Source organism: Canis aureus, chromosome 9 (genome assembly GCF_053574225.1).
Source record: "Canis aureus isolate CA01 chromosome 9, VMU_Caureus_v.1.0, whole genome shotgun sequence".
Taxonomy (NCBI): Eukaryota; Metazoa; Chordata; class Mammalia; order Carnivora; family Canidae; genus Canis; species Canis aureus.
In genome coordinates this window covers 66,046,883-66,064,768 of record NC_135619.1, presented here as the reverse complement: position 1 = coordinate 66,064,768, position 17,886 = coordinate 66,046,883, and the positions used below count along the sequence as shown (strand labels likewise).

The window sequence follows — 17,886 nt, the reverse complement described above, 5'->3', positions numbered from 1 at the left end:
ATAAAACATGTAGCTGTCATTGTTCTAGCCATGGTGAGGACAGAGGTTTACAGCCCTGTCTGCTCACCCCTACATAACTCAGCCTAAAGGGTGTGTAACTGAGTAACAACACCTAGCCATCTGTAGAAGGACTGGCTTTTCTAAAATGAGAAATTGTCTTACTGAGTTCTACCCAGGTATGCAAAGTATCCAAAAGATAACTATTTTAAAAACCGCCCCTTTACTCTTTGTCAGTTGGAAAAGAAAAAAAAAAAAACTGTTTCTCAGTTTAGAACCCAGAAAGGCATCTTCACAATTTGAAAAGCTTTTGGTATCACATCCCTCTGTGCTTTAGCAATGTAACGATGCTCACAGTTCATCTAAACATTGACTCTATCCTCCTTTTTTGAAACTGACCAAACTTTTCGTCAGGCATTCGACTCAATTTAATAAATGTTTAGGTACATTCACTAAATAAATACAAGGCATGTGTCAGATGCTGAGAGGAAAAGATGAAGGAAGGCATGAATTCAAACATGAAAAAGGCCTGCCTGGTCCCTGCACTCCAGGCATTTGTAATCAGAAGAGACAAAAATGAACTAAATATTGACAGAATAACATCTGCACAAAGAGCTTGTATGAATACTGGGGGGAAGGAATAATGAATTCTGAAGGGAAAATGGGGGTGTGAAGCAATAATAAATTTCATAGATGAGATAATTTTTGAGTTGGGCTTTAAGAATAAACTGGAGGGACACCTGGGTGGCTCAGCAGTTGAGAGTCTGCCTTTGGCTCAGGGTGTGATCCTGGTCTCGGGATCGAGTCCCACATCGGGCTCCCTGCGAGGAGCCTGTTTTTCCCTCTACCTGTGTCTCTGCCCCTCTCTGTGTATCTCTCATGAATAAATAAATAAAACCTTGAAAAAAAAAAACCTTAAAAAAAAAAAAAAAAAGAATAAACTGGATTACAAATGCAGACCAGAGAGAAAGGTATTTATTCCAGGCTGAGGGAACAGCAGGAGCTACTCCCTATATCAATAGCTCTCAACCTTTCCATGTAAAGGACCTATTTAATATGAAAAGATTTATCAGAATCCGACAAGATAGCTACTATACTTTTAGAATCTTTTCATGGAAAAATACATAAGGATCAAAGCTATTACGAATTCAGAAATAGCACTGCATAAATCTGTGTTTTATTAAACATAACTATAGGCACATATATTTGAAATATGGTTATTCATCTGTGCAATGAATTATTAGCCTATAGACAGTCCTCAGCAAACATGGAATTTATGGACTCTTTGCAATAACTTCCCGCTCCTCTCCCCAGGGATCTCAAGTTCCCAGGCTAAGAACTATTGCCCCAAATGATTAAAAGTGTCATTTACTTACATGAAGCCACAGTAAAGCTTGCTCCTGCACAGAGGAAGGGTATCCTGTGAACCGACAACTAATAAAGCCAAACATTTCTTCCAATGAAAAAGGTAGAGGACAGAGCTCAATGTCAAACATTTTGCTAGAAAGCAGAGCAACAGAAGTAAATGACCAATGGGCATGTATCAGAGTCTACTGTTGCATTTTTAACTATATCTTATTTGGGGGAGCCAAACATTTTCAACTGGTCTGTGTTCTGAATGTTATCATCATGTTTCATTTTACTATAATAGTTTATATCATTAGAATAGATATGAAGACTTCATGCTGTTGTTAATAACATTAGCTTTCATACTCATTCTAGGCTCAACAGAAGGAACTACATTTCTAAGGAATTAGAGTTGCTCCCCAGCATCTAAGAACATTTTCCCTTTGCACGTTCCCCACTTTATCCAAATCATAATTATATTTGAAAATAAGCAAATAACATGGTGTATGTATTATTCCACAAGAACAAAACCTTTTTTGAACAATTACAAGTCATCTTAGCACAATTTATAGCAACTACTTCATTTTGCACCTTCAAATTTCTCTACAGGGTTGTTAAAAAGTAAACAAGATTATATAAAATGCTTAACAGCGCCTGGCACACATTACATGCTTAACAAACATACAAATGTCAGACATCATTATAATTACGGTGACTTCATTAAACTACTTACCCACCTTAATACTTCCCTGAATTCTTTTAACTGGTTATCTGGGACTTCTGTTCTGATGGCTTCCAGCCACTCGGGCATAATACACTCCCACACAGATTGAGTGATCACATTGTAGGGTATCAGGCAGAGGATTCGGTTGAGACCTTCCTTCAACTGAGTCACTGTGCTGCAGGATTTATCCCAGTATCCACCAACCTTTCCACAGCCACAGGGGAAAAGAGCAAAATGCACCAGTTAAGATTACACTCTAAGGACTTCCTAAAGGAAATGGGTACAAAGAAAGCCTACAATCCATTACACCTGAATCCTGGGCCAAGTAGCTGCAGAGTAAGATTTGTAAGAGCCTGTAAACCACCAGGATCCATTAGTTACAAAAAAGAGACCATAATTACAAATATACTGAATTTGAACTATTCTACTGCAGCCTTTCCAGATCACACATGAATTAAAATTCTAAAGATTTATTCCTAACAGGATAAGCATACTATTGGAGAATTATTATTTCTAAAGCTTGACAAACCCCTTACAAATATATTCAGTTATACCTGTGTTTCAGAGGAATATAGATTTCTACTACTGTACACTTTGCATTGAATATTTTTCATTAGGAAAAATACAGTGGCAGAGAGCACTGTTTCCCTATGCTGCACATTGTACCACAATTTTTTCCTTAAAAATGCTCTAAGGAGGTCAAATTTATGAACAAAAAAGACAAATTTTTATTAATTAAGGTAGTATATTAACTTTCTAGTGCAGAAAAAATTGAATCACAAATTTGGGTTCTGTTTATAATTCCAATTTTAGATGAAGAACTTATATTTTTATTAAACATATCAAAGTAACAAAGGCTCAACTTGTCCTGAATCTTTACCATGTAACACAAAATTTGTGGGAAACTACCTTATTTTAAATAAGTCCAATTTTAAATGTTTAATTATTACACCTAGAATTCTAGGGTATTCAAAACAATTAAATCAATTCCATTTAAAGCTCAAATATCTACTTGGTATCATATTGTCCAAAATCCTAGATGACTGGCTGGAGGGCAGCCCGGGTGGCTCAGCGGTTTAGCGCCGCCTTCAACCCAGGGTGTGATCCTGGAGATCCTGGATCAGGTCCCACATTGGGCTTCCAACATGGAGCCTGCTTCTCCCTCTGCCTGTGTCTCTGCATCTTTCTCTCTCTCTCTCTCTCTCTCTCTGGTGAATAAATAAATAAAATCTTAAAAAAAAAAAAGATGACTGGCTGGATATTTTCAGGAAGTAACTACATTTCTGGGATTGTCACTGTTGTCATTAGTTCCATAGACTCAGAAGAGCACTGATAATATTGACAGGGTGCTAAGTATCCTTGCTGAGGTTCCTTATAATTATTGATGACCATGTAATTTATGGTTGAGCCACATAAAGGCCTACTGGTTTTGAGTCGTATTTTGGAACAAGTATATCCTTGGTGCTCCTACACTATCAATAGCCAGACAATGGATTCTTTGATTTGGAAAAGTTGTTAACATTTAAAAGGATTTTTAGAAAGTTCTCCCCCTAAACAAATGTTCCATTACCAACATGCGGGGTTCAAATTGACAAGACAATTTGATAAGACACAAAAAAGATCATAGCCAGCCTAAAAGACTCCCGCAGCAGAATTCTAGAAGGGAAATCAGATTTAAAACAAAAATTAAAATCTGCCCCCACGGTGAACTCCCCTCTGCCACCTCCTCCTCTGAATGACCCAGTTGGAGGCCCATTTCAGAACCTGATAGGAGCTATTATAGAAGCCTTCCCTCCAAAATTTAATTGGGCTAAAGTGGATGATGTACTCAGAGGGAATGAAAACATCAAGCCTTTGTCAAATAATTTATAAAAACACTACAAAGGTCCACTACTCTAAATCTATACGCCTTAGAACATAGGAATCTTCTGTTTTCCCCCTTAGCTGGAAATCTTCTCTCATTGATATAAAGAATTCAAACAAATGCAGTTGAGCAGACAGGCCAGCTCCCTAATTAATGTTATTATCAAGACTGTCATCTCATGCTTTGGAGAATTAAAACTAACTGTCCTTGCCTTACTAATTGGATCTTTGTGAAAACATAATTGTGGTTCTAGAAGTATACCAAAGCCCACCCATGCTTCTTACCAATCCCAAAACCTCCCCTATCATCTCAAGATACCTGCAGATACTATAAAAAATCAGTACATTGGAAAAGAGGCTTCCTGCACTAAAGAAACACTTCAGTAGCAACCAGTAACCATCTCAGGCCTCTTCCTCAGGCCCACTCCTCTGAGCCCTTGTCTCCACTCAGGCCTCCACCTGGACCTGCCCAACACTTCAGACACTGCACACACAATGCTGCTCACCTCCCACACCCCTCCTGCCTTGAAATGCCTGCTCATAAAAGCTCCAAGTTACCTGGAGAATTTATTATTTGTTCCAATCAAAACCTAATAGACAAATTCAACCCCCAAACCTTCTAGGACCAGTGACACTGAAACATTAATTATTAAATATAAGTTCATCTACTTTTGGATTCTTATTTCAAGAGAGAGACTAAAGATATTTCAATCTGTTAGTAAATATGTTCTTTTTGCCATACTGAGAAATTATACTGAGAAATTATATGAAATTATATGAAGCATAGCTCTAGAAGTTATAGGTAGTTTATTCATAAAATTTGCCAATATGCTACAAAATGCTGGTAGGTGACTGGCAACTCACAATCTGTCTACCTCCTGGTTTTCTCTGAAAAGTAGGGTTACTAAGTGTTGAAAAGTATAATCAATATATATAAATGAAACTATTAGATATAACAAGAGTGGAGAAAATAACTCTGTATGAAAAGTATTCAAGGAATGTTATGATGTGTTTTTGGTAAGGACAAAAAGAGAATTCTGCCCTAACGTCATTGTTTGGAGGTTGTGTGAGGCTTTCCGGAATAAAAAAGAGTAAAGTGAAAGACAAAAACCTGAATGGAAATAAAAAGTTACAAAAGGATGAAACAGAGGGTAGGGGTGAAAGAGAGGGAGAGAAACTCTCTCTTAGCAGTCAAACTAAGATTGAATGTATTTATTATAAGGTTTTTTAAATGAGCTTTAATATTAATAGTGTACCAGTACAAAACTTGAATTTGGTTTTCTTTCTCTAAAAATGACAATGTTTCTTGGGTTACTGGTCTGGTCTTAATAAGAAATTACAAAAGGGTTTTTCTTTACCTTTTCAGTAATGTATCTAGGAAACAAAGATTCTGTGCCTTACCAAAATTTCCTGTGTTTTATGTCATCTTTATCATGTCCTCAATTATTTAAGAGAACCACGTCTTCTCAATTAAAAAGAAAAAGAACTAATTTTTTTATAATCATGTCACAAGCTATATTTGCTTTTGAAATCTTTATTGTCATTTTGGTTAAATGGATGACTATTATTTCACAGTGACCCTGTGATCCTGGTTAATCAAGTGTTTAAACCTTTTAAAATTTTTTACAACTTTTTATATTTTGCCTTCCCAAAATCAAATCCTAAATAAAGTCATGATCTCAAACTGAATTTGAGATTTCTGACAGGTCCTCTAGAAAAATCCCAAAGGATTTTTAATTTTCTATTTTAAAAAATATGTTAAACTAACTAGGTTTACTTGATGTTGAATTGCATGAAAAATATCATTAAATACAAAGAGATGCTTAACCTTCCCTAGCTTATATTTGTATAGGTAAATGTTTTTAATACAAATATTTCAGGAATTCTATGAAATTTCTAGAAATTTGGCAATGCCCTTCCTATTCATGACACATCCTCATGCTGCTTTGCCCGGTATCAGACAACAGCATAATGTGATCATAATTCCAGTTACTCTCATCAGTTCTTTGATTACAGCCATTTTAAATCTTTGATCATTTACAGATTGTTACTGTTTCATTCTGATGCTTTTTTATTTTTTAAAGATTTTATTTATTTACTCATGAAAGACACAGAGAGGCAGAGACACAGGCAGAGGGAGAAACAGGCTCCATGCAGGGAGCCTGACGTGGGACTCCAGGATCGCACCCTGGGCTGAAGGTGGCGCTAAACCGCTGAGCCACCTGGGCTGCCTTATTCTGATGCTTTCCTGAAAGCTCTTGCAATTGACACTAGCTCTTACAAAGCCACTAGACAATGCTTTGACTTCAGCAAAAAGGACTGTCTCTGCAAAGCCATGGAAAGGACTATGGCATCGCACACCACTGGCCTGAGAAAGGATTCCACAATTCTGGTGGAAAAGCTGATGGGTTCATACAACTGTTAACCTAAGACCAAGTGGGCTGAAAATTAATTACATTGGGCTGAATGACCTAAAGAAAAACTATGATCATTTTTATGTTTTTTTAGTTTGGAGCATTACTGGCTCTTTACTGTTCTATTTTCTGGATATAAGGTTTGTTTTATGCTATCTATAATTCACAACAATTTAGTAGATTACATCTTTGTAAACAATGAAACACTTGTCTTTTTTCTCCCCGTGTGTGATCCCTCCAGAATTCAGACACTCATAATGAGTGTAAGAAATCTATTCTCCTTGTAATAGAACTTAATTGGAAAAACTGGTTATATCACCAAGGCTTTGACTGGAGTGTCATATTTTAGAAGGATGTGCATAGAATCAGATATGACTAGACAGTTTTAAGGAACTATGGTTGACATGAAGAGCCAATGCTTGCAAAGCCCTCTTGGAAGAACCAGCCTGGTACCTGGCTTATGGGAATCCCAGCCTTCAAGCAAACAAAAAAATTGTCACTCTCTGGCCAGCAAAGGAAGCTTAGAATATTTAGGTGATCTCAAAAAGAGAGAAATTTACCCAAATCTACAGGTACTGTAGATGAAGCATGATGACAAGTTACTGGCTTGGCGTCCTAGCCTCTAGAGGTATATAAAACCCAATCTGAGATTCTCCATAAAAATTCCAGCAAAGAAAACATTAAAAAGGCCTATTTGGTTAATTACCATTCTTGCTGCATTTACATAAATAATTAGGCTTATTTAAGGATACTAGTCTAGTTTCTTACTTTATCTTAATCTTACTTTTGATTATCTTTGATCAAAATGGGGGTGATTAGAGAGAGATTTTTTTTTTTTAAGATTTTATTTATTTATTCATAGACACAGAGAGAGAGGCAGAGACACAGGCAGAGGGAGAGGGAAAGCAGGCTCCATGCAGGGAGCCCGACGTGGGACTCGATCCTAGGTCACCAGGATCATACCAGGCAGCGCCAAACCGCTGCGCCACCGGGGCTGCCCAGAGAGAGAGATTTTATATTTCAATGGACAACTATAACCCACCCTTGAGTTATCAGATTATAGTCCAGCTCGTTGTTTATTTGTTTTAAAGATTTTATTTATTTATTCATGAGAGATACACAGAGAGAGGCAGAGACAGGCAGAGGGAGAAGCAGGCTCTCTGCACGGAGCCCGATGCAGGACTCAATCCTGGGACTGGGATCACACTCTGAGCCAAAGGCAGATGTTCAACTGCTGAGCCACCCAGGCATCCCCTTGTTCATTGTTTTTGAGTTATTTTTCACCTCTTCATAAACTGAACACTGCTGTCTTGCATATTTTTTTAATTTTTTATTTAAATTCAATTGAATCAACATACAACATAATAATAGTTTCAAAGGTAGAATTTAGTGATTCTTAGTTGCATACAACACCCAGTGCTCCTTCCATCACGTGCCTTCCTTAAAGTCCATCACTCAGTTACCCCATCCCCTCCAGCAACCCTCAGTTTGCATCCTAGAGTTAAGAGTCTCTTATGGCTTGTCTCCTGCTCTGATTTCATCTTATTTTATTTTTCCTTCCCTTCCCCTACATTCATCTGTTTTGTTTCTTAAATTCCACATATGAGTGAAATCATATGTCTTTGTCTTATACATTGTGTCAGTAACTAATTTTTCCAATTTTTCTTCTACCCTGCTGACTTGGTGTCACTGAAAATTAAAACCTGACTGCCCAAATCCTTACTGAGACTCTATGTTGTCTTGTCCCAAAGCCTTGCAAGCTACAGCAAGACAACTTACTAAGAACTTCAAAGGACTTTTTACTAGGGCAACAGCCAAGGCCAGTCAGGAGGCTCACCAAACACCCACATCTGACATGCTCTGCTCCAGGGAAGAATCATGACTGAGATATTGAATGTCCGTACCCCATCATCTAAAGTCGAACATCTACAAATCTTGACTGACTGCTCTCTGGTCTCAGAAATAGGTTTATAGTCTACTCACACCATTAACTTTAGTTTTTTTGTTTGTTTGTTTCCTTGTCCTAATCTATGCCCTCTTCCTCCTTTGCAGATCTCTCACCTGGAAGTCCCTAACCCAAATTCACAGCAATCGACCTTGCTTTCTTTTTGCATGAAACTTCTCCTAAAGTTACAGATGGGAGAGAAATGTGGGGAACCACTCAGACCCCCAAACTTGGTATAAAGATTATTTTAATGAAAACACTTGAGCTAAAGAAGATACAGAAAGAAACCTGACCCCAACTTGCCTTGTCTAAGGCAGAGCTTCTGGAAAATATCATCTCCATTAAAGGGAATTGCCTGTGAATTCAATTCCTATGGAGACAGACTGCCCACCCAGTGCCACTAGCACCAAAAGGCCCAAGAGAACTTTCCATATCTTCTCATTCCCGCCCCAATCCCCCAAACACACCTTTTATCTCTGGCTCCTGAGGGAGTTACCCATTACTGAGTATTCAGTGATGCACTGAGTACTGAACATAAGTGTAAATAAATTTTGTCTTTTCTCTCCTGACTAGGTCTTGTTGCTGGTTAATAAGCAGGCCCTCACCCACTTGATCCATTTTAGAAGGGGAAAATTTTTCCTCCCAATATAACTATTTCCTCTTATCTTCCAAAATCAGATCAGACCAATCCTTTACTATATCAAAAGAAATAATAGAAAACATATCAACACAATCAAAGAATATCACGAAATAAGGAATTTTCATTGTGTAAAAATCCAATTTTATATGTGAGTCAGTAGGTGGCACCAAAGAAGAAAGAAGTGTATCTTGATAAATACACATAACTGCTGTGTCCTAGAAATCGTATAAAAGCTACTCCCTTAGATGGTCTACGTCTGATTCTTTTCCTGAAATGTCTTAATCAGACTGAAAAAAATGCCTCAATATCTCATTGAAAGCAAACCAAAAATCACAAATAAAATAAAATTCAGAAAATACCTTGAAAAAATTTCACATATTCCTGCCAAAAACTGATTCTGGACATCCACCTTGCTAGATTGGACACAAATCATATTGGATTTGAAAAATATAGGGTCTTACTAGCTGTAAATATGGAGCCTATAATCCACTGAGACAGAAGCAAAAGAATGAGCTCAGAGAAACTTGTCCTGTAAGCCAGAGAAAAAGGAGTAATTCAGTACTTCTTATGCCATTTTTAAAATCCCAAATGGAAGGGCAGGGATTTCTACCATTCATCTCTAGGAATACATGTGAAAACGCAGAAATTGCTGCTAGTCAAATGTAAATCTTTCCACAGACAGTTGACCAGCAAAGGACTGAGCTCTAACAGACTTAGAAACTTTTTTTTCCATTACTTAATTTTTAAAAAATTCAACAACATCAAGGAAGAATCCTCCCTTAAATTCTTAAAGATACTTCACACCTTCATCTTGCCATTCTTCCCCATCCCAAACCAACATCAAAGCAGCACATCACCTAAAATGTAGCTGCTCAACTAACCTCGTTCAGCTGTATCAACTAAAATAAGGAGAGACACTTGCCTTCCACAGACACTGATAACATGCTAAGCTGGGCAGTGCTTCCCCCAAATCCTCTTCAACAAGGTCCAAGCTGAGGGCCTCCACTTACCCTGGCGAATTCCATTGGTTTGGGAAGAAGGCACATGACCATGACATCAAAGCGAACATCACACACTGTCTTCAACCACTTGGTGACAAACTGAGGCTTCAATTTTTCCACCAAACTTCCAACTTCGTCATCCATCATATATGCTGTGGAGTGAAACCACTGAAACACCATGGCCACCAGCCTGGCCAAGCTTTCTGTAGGCGTGTTCTCACTAGGCGTGCAGAGGCTCACCTGCAAATGGACAGATTGGACTCTGCTTCAGCATCCATCGATCTTTACATAATTATTACATATTCGTTTAAAAGGGAAAAAAGTTCTCAATAATCCATTTGGAATAGGCAGTTTTATAAACGATGGAGGGTCGGTTAACCTAGAAACTGCATTCTTCACAGGAGAGACAGACTGCAACAATAATTTCCTCTCGAGATTATACCTTTCAATAGGACTTTTCCCCTACAAGAATTCTATTTTGTAACCTACACTAGATAAATGCTTTTTTAAAAGTCTGCAAAGTAAGATTTCATAAATATCGTCAATGAAAAAATAATCTACCTACATTCCCATTCTAAAGTTATCAGATTTAGCTAAGAGTTTTCTATCAGTAATAATTCTGAAAGCTTAAAGCCTCCTAATTCATTGCATTATAAATTGGCTTTTAAAAAAACCCAGCTCATCAGTTATTCATTATGCATTCTGCAATAATCTTTTATTAACCACTATAGTAGGGGTCAGGAATGTACAAAATAAACAAAATGCTACCCTTGCTTTCAAAGAGTTCATAATAGCAGTCAGTATGTCATTAGATAATAAGTTCTAGGAGCAACACATGTGAAATTAACAATTAAATATCCATTTGGCAAGACAAAACAAAGCACGACTTTTTTGGGTAAACATGTAAAAACATGAAAGAGATATGGAGACTTACTCTATGTCTTCGATGGGCAAAAACAAAAGTCTGCTTCTCTACACAACTGGCAGGTTCAGTTTACGTGGAATTTGGGAGCAGAATGTTTGATCTTTACTGGATGAATGTTGCTATTGAATAAGTCAAAAACTATCGAATTCGTGTCAATACAGCTCTAATTTTTCTCGCTGTATGCAGACTTGTCACAAATGCTTATTCAGAGTGCCACAGAGACTGAATTTTCAAGAAAAATGTCGTGTATATAGATGGGATGTGAAACATCTGTACATTACATTGACTCCACGATCTTACAACATACCCTAGCAACTTTCCCAATTGTTTTCTGTCAAAGGTGCATTTCGAACAGTCCAGGGTCTGGTCCACTGGTTTTGACACCTGGCTATTCACTAGAATCAATCAGGGAGCTTTTTTAAAAAGTTCCCAAGATTCTGGGGTGGGATCTGGGCATTGCTATTCTTTAAAAGGCTTCCCCAGGGAAATCTACTGCACCACCCAGAGTTGTCCCAGAATAGAGTCCCACTGCTCATGTTAACTTTTCATTATTTACTGTTTCCTTCTTTAAAAAAAAATACTCCTCACTGGTGCAATGTTGTGAGAAATAAAGAGCAGAGAATAGTTAAGGTATTTTCTTACTAAAAACCATATCCCAAATTGACTGAGAAGCCTCTGGTCGTGTTTATCGTCATCCTTGTTGTCAAAGTCAGTGTTATCCAGGGAATGGTGGGAAGATGAAAGGCCCAGCTGCCTACGGCGGTTCAGTTCATATTCGCGCTGCTCAGCATGGAACTCGGCTTCTTTCAACAAGCTGCCGAAGACAAGCAATGTCAAGTCAGACTCCAGAAAAACACATTCTAGGTTATGACCTATTCAGAGTAACTATTTCCTAAGTACCGACTCAAACATTCCTGATGGCTCTCCTTTCAAATGGCAGGAGTTCCTCCCATAGGCCTAATTTTGTTTCCTTCCTTGAACTCCATCCCCATTTCAAAAATGAACAAACTGAGACACAAAGAGACTGCTTTCTCCAATCAATTGGAATCAAGCAGAACGGCTGCGTTCTGGCTTCCAATTTACCAACCATCCCACTAGATGTCAATACTTCCCCTGTAACTAAATGAAATTATGTGGACATCAAATGCATGATACAAGGAGAGACCGAGGAATTTGTACCCCAATAGAACAATATTCAATATCTAATATTCAGAGATCTGAAAATGAACAATTTTTTTTTTCAATCTGCTAAACAAGTCATAATTTTTAAAAACAAAACCAAATGTTGGGGACATCTGGGTGGCTCAGCCGGTTAAGCATACGACATTGGCTCAGGTCATGAGCTCAGGGTCCTAAGATGGAGCCCTTGGCAGGACTCCCTGCTCAGCAGGGAGTCTGCTCTTCTCTCTGCCCCTCTCCTTCCATGCTTACTCTCTCTCTCAAATACATAAAATGTTTTTAAAATATTTTTTAATCAAAAAATTAAACCCAATGTTGGCAAGGGTGTATCAAAAACTAGCCATTTCATACAGTGCTGTTGGCATTATAAATTCATACACACATTCTGAAAATCAGTTTGGTAATGTATCAACAGCCATCAAAATATTCATACCCTTTGACCCAGCCAACCGTATCTGTCATCTACCATAAGAAAATAAAAAACACAAAAACAGCACTATTCATAAAAATATCTATCAGAGTAATTTATAATAGCGAAGAATGGAAGAAATCTAGAAATTTAAAGGTGGAAGGAAATAAACTAGATGACAATTGTGTTTCTGCTAAAAATGGTAAATATGGAAACTATACAATGACATGGAAAAAGAGCTAATGGCATAAGGTTTTATCAAAAAGAACTGTGGATACACTGTGATTAGAGTTACATAAATAAGAAATATATTTGAATACAACTAGAAGAACGTGTAAAACTGACCATAATGATAGCAGTATGATTTTTTTGACTTCTAAAATTTCTGTAATATTTCATTTGACAAACATTTATTGTATTTCTACATGTATTAACCAATGGAATAAGAGACACAACAGAAAAGAGTCCCTATCTGTAAAACATTCTAATACTATTTCTTTAATTTTTAAAAATCCTGACTCCGTGAATATTGTACAAAATGAGAACAAGTCTGGAAGTTATCATTTCCAAAGCTCCTTTTACTGTCACGTGATAGGACAGAAAGCCAGCAGCAGTCTATAGGACCGGACTCCTGGCTTACTGCAGAGCTGCTGGTTTACCCCAGTACCAAATTACCTAGATTTTTCCTGTACTTCACTGTGTGCAGGTTGGGCTCAGGCTCTTTCCACCCATCACTCTGATGGGTGCCTGTGCTTCATTCCCCCAACACCCTCGGCTCTGTGTTCCCAAAGTGCTTACCATAGTGGATCACAGTTCTGTGCTTCTGTTTTTATAGTCCCTGCAGGGGTAACCTGAAGGCAGAGACTACATTCTGTTCTCTCCTATCTCCCAAGTGCCTAACACATGCCTGGCATACCATTAAAAATATTGGTTGAATGAATGAATGAATGAAAATGTCACTGCATCATGGAAGGTGGGAGGCTAGGCTGGTTGAGGGCACCATCTCAGGGTACAAAGGGGGACTCAAAGCTAAGGCAGTGTTTTGGGGCGGGCCAACCAAACAAGCTGCCTGTTACCTGATCACAGCCTCCACTGCGCAAACAAGCTCCTCAGCGCCACATTCCCGAGTGTTGATTGGTGGAGGGGAGGTCTGATATAGGTGGGTCTCTGAGGCGGCCCCCACCTCATTGCTATGATGATTCGAGTGGCATCTTTTGCAGTACCGAACCGGCCTGTTTCCGTGACGGCCACAGCACCCTGCTGAAAAGCAGGTGACAACCGCTCTTCTTACGTGAGAACTGCAGTTCTAGAGGCAAAAAAAAATCGGGAAGGGGGAATCAACTAAAACTGATCAATGAAGTAAATTTGGCTAGGAATCAGAACATCAGAATGGAGAGCTAAGAAGCCAGCAGAAGAGGCCGCAAGTTTCCTAAAGATCCTACAAGACAGGTCATCTCTAATAGGTTAGATTTCAGGCATAGTTAAAAATAAAGATAAGTAGTCTCTATTAGTGTGAGTGGCAGAAACATCATAGATATGAGTGGAACCATGTTTGAAAGCCCTCTGTAAAGTTATCTCAGTCATGGGGTGGGAGTGGGAGGTAGGGTGCTTTCTGGATTCTGAATCCTCAGCAGAAAGGTAGAAAAAAAAGCCTGAAACTCTGGTCCAGAGAGAGTGCATCACAGCACATCAGAATAGGAAAGGAACAGTTTTAACCGTCAGATTAAACTTTCAAAATTACCAAATCCACCACTGAAAGAGCAGTTTTCCAGTGCAGCTCTTCTGTCCTTGCTGTGTGACAGGCAGGGGGGCATGCTGCCCTGAGCTGATGGCCCAAAGCAGGCTGCCTGCCCACTCCCACCAGCACTCTTTCCCTTGAGACCCAAAGAATATGTCAAATATGTTGACTGACACCACGGGAACATGGCAAAACACAGCAAGAACCATTCATAGAATCACCTGACATCAACTACAGGCAAGGAATCCACAAAGGAAGAGATGCCAATGAGAAAAGTAGGGGTGCGGAGAGAATTCAGAGTCCAGGGGGTGCTGCTGTCAGAGCTGCCCTGACAGGAGGCAGAGGAAAGAGGTGCACCATGCATATGAAGTCATCTAAGGAGCTGTCAGGAAATGTTCCTGACCTCCATAAAAATATGTGTCCCGGGCCTGTTAGAAATGCCACACCACATACTCAATATCTTGTGTCCTGAGAGCTTTTCAGTCTTTCAATAGAGCTTATAAAGATGTGAATACCTTCTCTAGGGGATGTCCTACCCTAAGCCATGACAACGCAGAGCTCAGTAAAGATCTGAGATCCCTCCATGACAGATCTCTTGAGGAGATAGAAGAACGAAGCAAGCATAAAACCTAACTCAAACCACTGACAACATATTGAACTGGCTATCCAAATGACTATTTCAAAGTAAGGTTTGTTTCACTTCGATTTTAGCATGAGGCTCCGTGTACTAGTGTGGGGATATCTCATTCTCTACATAGGACTCGGGCCAACAAATTATAAAAGCAAGGCTAAAGTTTCTGTAATCTTGTTCTTTTTTTTTTTTTTTAAGATTGTATTTATTTATTCTTAAGAGACACAGAGAGAGAGGCAGAGATACAGGCAGAGGGAGAAGCAGGCTCCCTGTGGGGAGCCCGATGCGGGACTCGATCCCAGGACCCCAGGATCATGCCGTGAGCCAAAGGCAGATGTTCAACCACTGACCCACCCAGGCATCCCTATAATCTTGCTTTCTATTAATACGTTTTTAAAATTTATTTGTTAAAATACAGTTGTGTTTCTTCCGCAGCTGAGGTCCAAGTCTTGTGAGCATCCAAGTCAGTCATGCCTTCTCCAAGTGGTATATTTTTCCCTGCTGTGTCTTTTCTTTCTCATATGCTAACTTTTATTCTGGAAGGACATGAATCTTTATTGGCTTAGGGCTTCTGCTCCCCAACCAAACCAATATCACACTACTAGCAGTGTGGTATATATCAGAGCACATTCTTAGTGCTTAATTTTTTCTTCTTGGTTATAATTAGTCTTTGTTCCTCTGGGATTCCCACTATTCTATAAACAAGAGGATAAGGATATGGGTTTAGTGGGTAGTTATTCACTATAATAAAGTCCTGAAGTTTAAGGCCTGAGATTAACTATCCTATCTCTGGTCCCAAACTATTTACATTCTTCCCACATGCAAATTCTTGGCTAGAGGTTTAAGGTCTTGTCATTTAAATCAAGTCCAGTTGCAGACGAGGCCCTTTGGGTTGGCATCCTTAGGTATGCATCCATTTGCCTTGAATCTAGATGAGCTCCTGGCTGCTTCAACCAAGAGAATATGGCAGATGTGATATCTATATGACTCCTGAGGCCAGATTTCAAAAGACCTGCAGCTTTCACTGGCCCTCTTGAAATGTTCTCTCCTCAGATGGTTCCTTATTGGGATACTCAGAACTCTGCCATGGTCAAGACATGTGGAGAGGCACTGTGTAAGTTTCTTGTCAATGTCACTGGCTAAGCCCAGCCTTCAAGTCATCCCCACCCAGAGCCCAAACAATGATCTTGGAAGCCTCTACATAATCCCAGTCCCCAGTTACTCAAGTGTCCCCAGATGAGGCCTTAAATATCACCAAGCAGAAACGGGTTATGGACTGTGCCCCGTCCAAATCTCTAACCAACAGAATCAAGGAACATAATTAAATGGCTGTCATCTTATGCTGCCACATTTTGAGTGATTTTTTATGCTGTTATCTGGATTTACTGCATATTCTAGCATCAGAAATATCAACAAAGAGTCAACCTGCTTTCTCACCATTGCCATCAGTTCTAAGTAATATCAGCAATAAAATACTTTGCCCCAAAATAACCTTTAGTTGATTCAAGTTCTAAACAATTGTTTTAACAATTAAAACAAAACAATTAAAACAAAAGTTTTAATAATGTATTTCCAAGCCACAGTCTTCCTCAACCCAGGTGGACTCACCTATATGCATTCATTTCAAAAGCAAACTAAAGAGACTTCCCTTAGATTCAGATTCAGCTGAGCATGGTTTCCCCAGCTACTCAGTTTCACTGCTTTGAATTTTAAACATAAAAAAGTAACTCCAATGTGTCTCATAGAATGACAGAATGGAAACAAATCGAAGTCTGTCTCTTTACCTTTACCATCTTGATTCCTATTTCAAACCTACTATTCAAATGTCAGAATCTGTCCTCCACAAGAGGGAGACACAACTGTACCCAAAGCAAGCTCAAGCAATTCTGAACTATTATGAACTTAATGAATGCTCTCCAAATATACAATATCATATTTAATAAAGGATAAGTAATAAAAATGTGCTAATTTGAAGCTTATTATTAAAAATAGTTTTGTTGTAAAAAGGAGGGCAGTGTTAAAAAAATTATTCACTCTGGATGCCAAATATGTTAGGCATATAACCAGAGCCAGGACATGCAGTTTAAAATATAAAACTGTTCCTTACCCTTGTCTCTCTGATTTATAAAAGATTCTCAAAGTAGGAAAATAGCCTCAGGATAAAAATCAAATCAAACGTATGCTGACTGGCTGCATGATCCTTTGTTAAAACTTCAGAAGGATATAAGGTAATGCCTCATTGAGCCTTTCAGCTAGAACAGGGCTTCTAATAATTTTAAGGGCAGACCAAAATGCCCGAAGTATAGAAAAGACTGCCCCCAAAAGAATTATGGATGTGCTTTGGGGGCACTGAATTTCAATGAGATTTACTAAAAATCCAGAGTTTTACAGAAAGTCTTACTAGCAAAAGCACCACCAATTTAAAATAAAGGGGGCAGACACAGTTCAATATGAATGGAAGTCTGTGGGATGGCATGAAGGGGACAAGCAAAGGGAGTCTCTCAGCTGCAACATGTACCATTTCTTCTTGGAAAAGAAAGATGCCTAAGAGTAGAGCAAAGAATTCAGGAGACCAGCAACGGATTAGGGAACAACGCCCAGGAAGTAAAACCAGATCCTAGTCAAGGACATCTGCCGTCCCTGGAGATGGAAGAACTGTTGACATGTTCGTGGCTGGAACTGTTATAAATCTGCTGACAGCGATGTACTTCCACTTCTGAACGGAGGTTCAATGCTGTTATGCTGTCCCTGTCTCATCATCATGTGTAGGGGGTGAAGGGGGCAGATATCTTGCCTTTTTAATTCACAGGTCTCTGGATCAAGAGAATTTGCACCCAAGGAGTTTCATCAGGAACTAGACCATATGCAGATCACAAGATGATGAATTGAAGCCATAAATGGATTTAAGATTTTAGGAGATTTTGTAAGGTGGTGGAAGTATTTTACATATGAGAAATGTAAGTGATTATGTCCAGAGGGTGGATTATGGTAGATTAAATATGACCACAGAATTCTTGTCACTCCTTCTCGAAAGGGGAGAAGTCTATTGCTTCTCTCCTTGAATCTGGGCTGC

The 17,886-nt window shown here is 38.8% G+C and overlaps 1 protein-coding gene across 12 annotated transcripts in view; it reads right to left on the bottom strand.

Annotated features, from left to right (window-relative positions):
- The window catches only part of UNC79 (unc-79 subunit of NALCN channel complex), a 238,665-nt gene that overhangs the window by 121,226 nt on the left and 99,553 nt on the right, over nucleotides 1-17,886 (bottom strand). For all 12 annotated transcript variants that reach the window (XM_077910403.1, XM_077910396.1, XM_077910402.1 and 9 more), the window contains exons 12-16: nucleotides 13,521-13,750; nucleotides 11,499-11,670; nucleotides 9,941-10,171; nucleotides 2,082-2,272; nucleotides 1,374-1,497 (exon numbers count right to left, since the gene is read on the bottom strand). In XM_077910403.1, coding sequence (XP_077766529.1) covers nucleotides 1,374-1,497; nucleotides 2,082-2,272; nucleotides 9,941-10,171; nucleotides 11,499-11,670; nucleotides 13,521-13,750 — 948 coding nt within the window. The remainder of the gene's footprint in view (nucleotides 1-1,373; nucleotides 1,498-2,081; nucleotides 2,273-9,940; nucleotides 10,172-11,498; nucleotides 11,671-13,520; nucleotides 13,751-17,886) is intronic.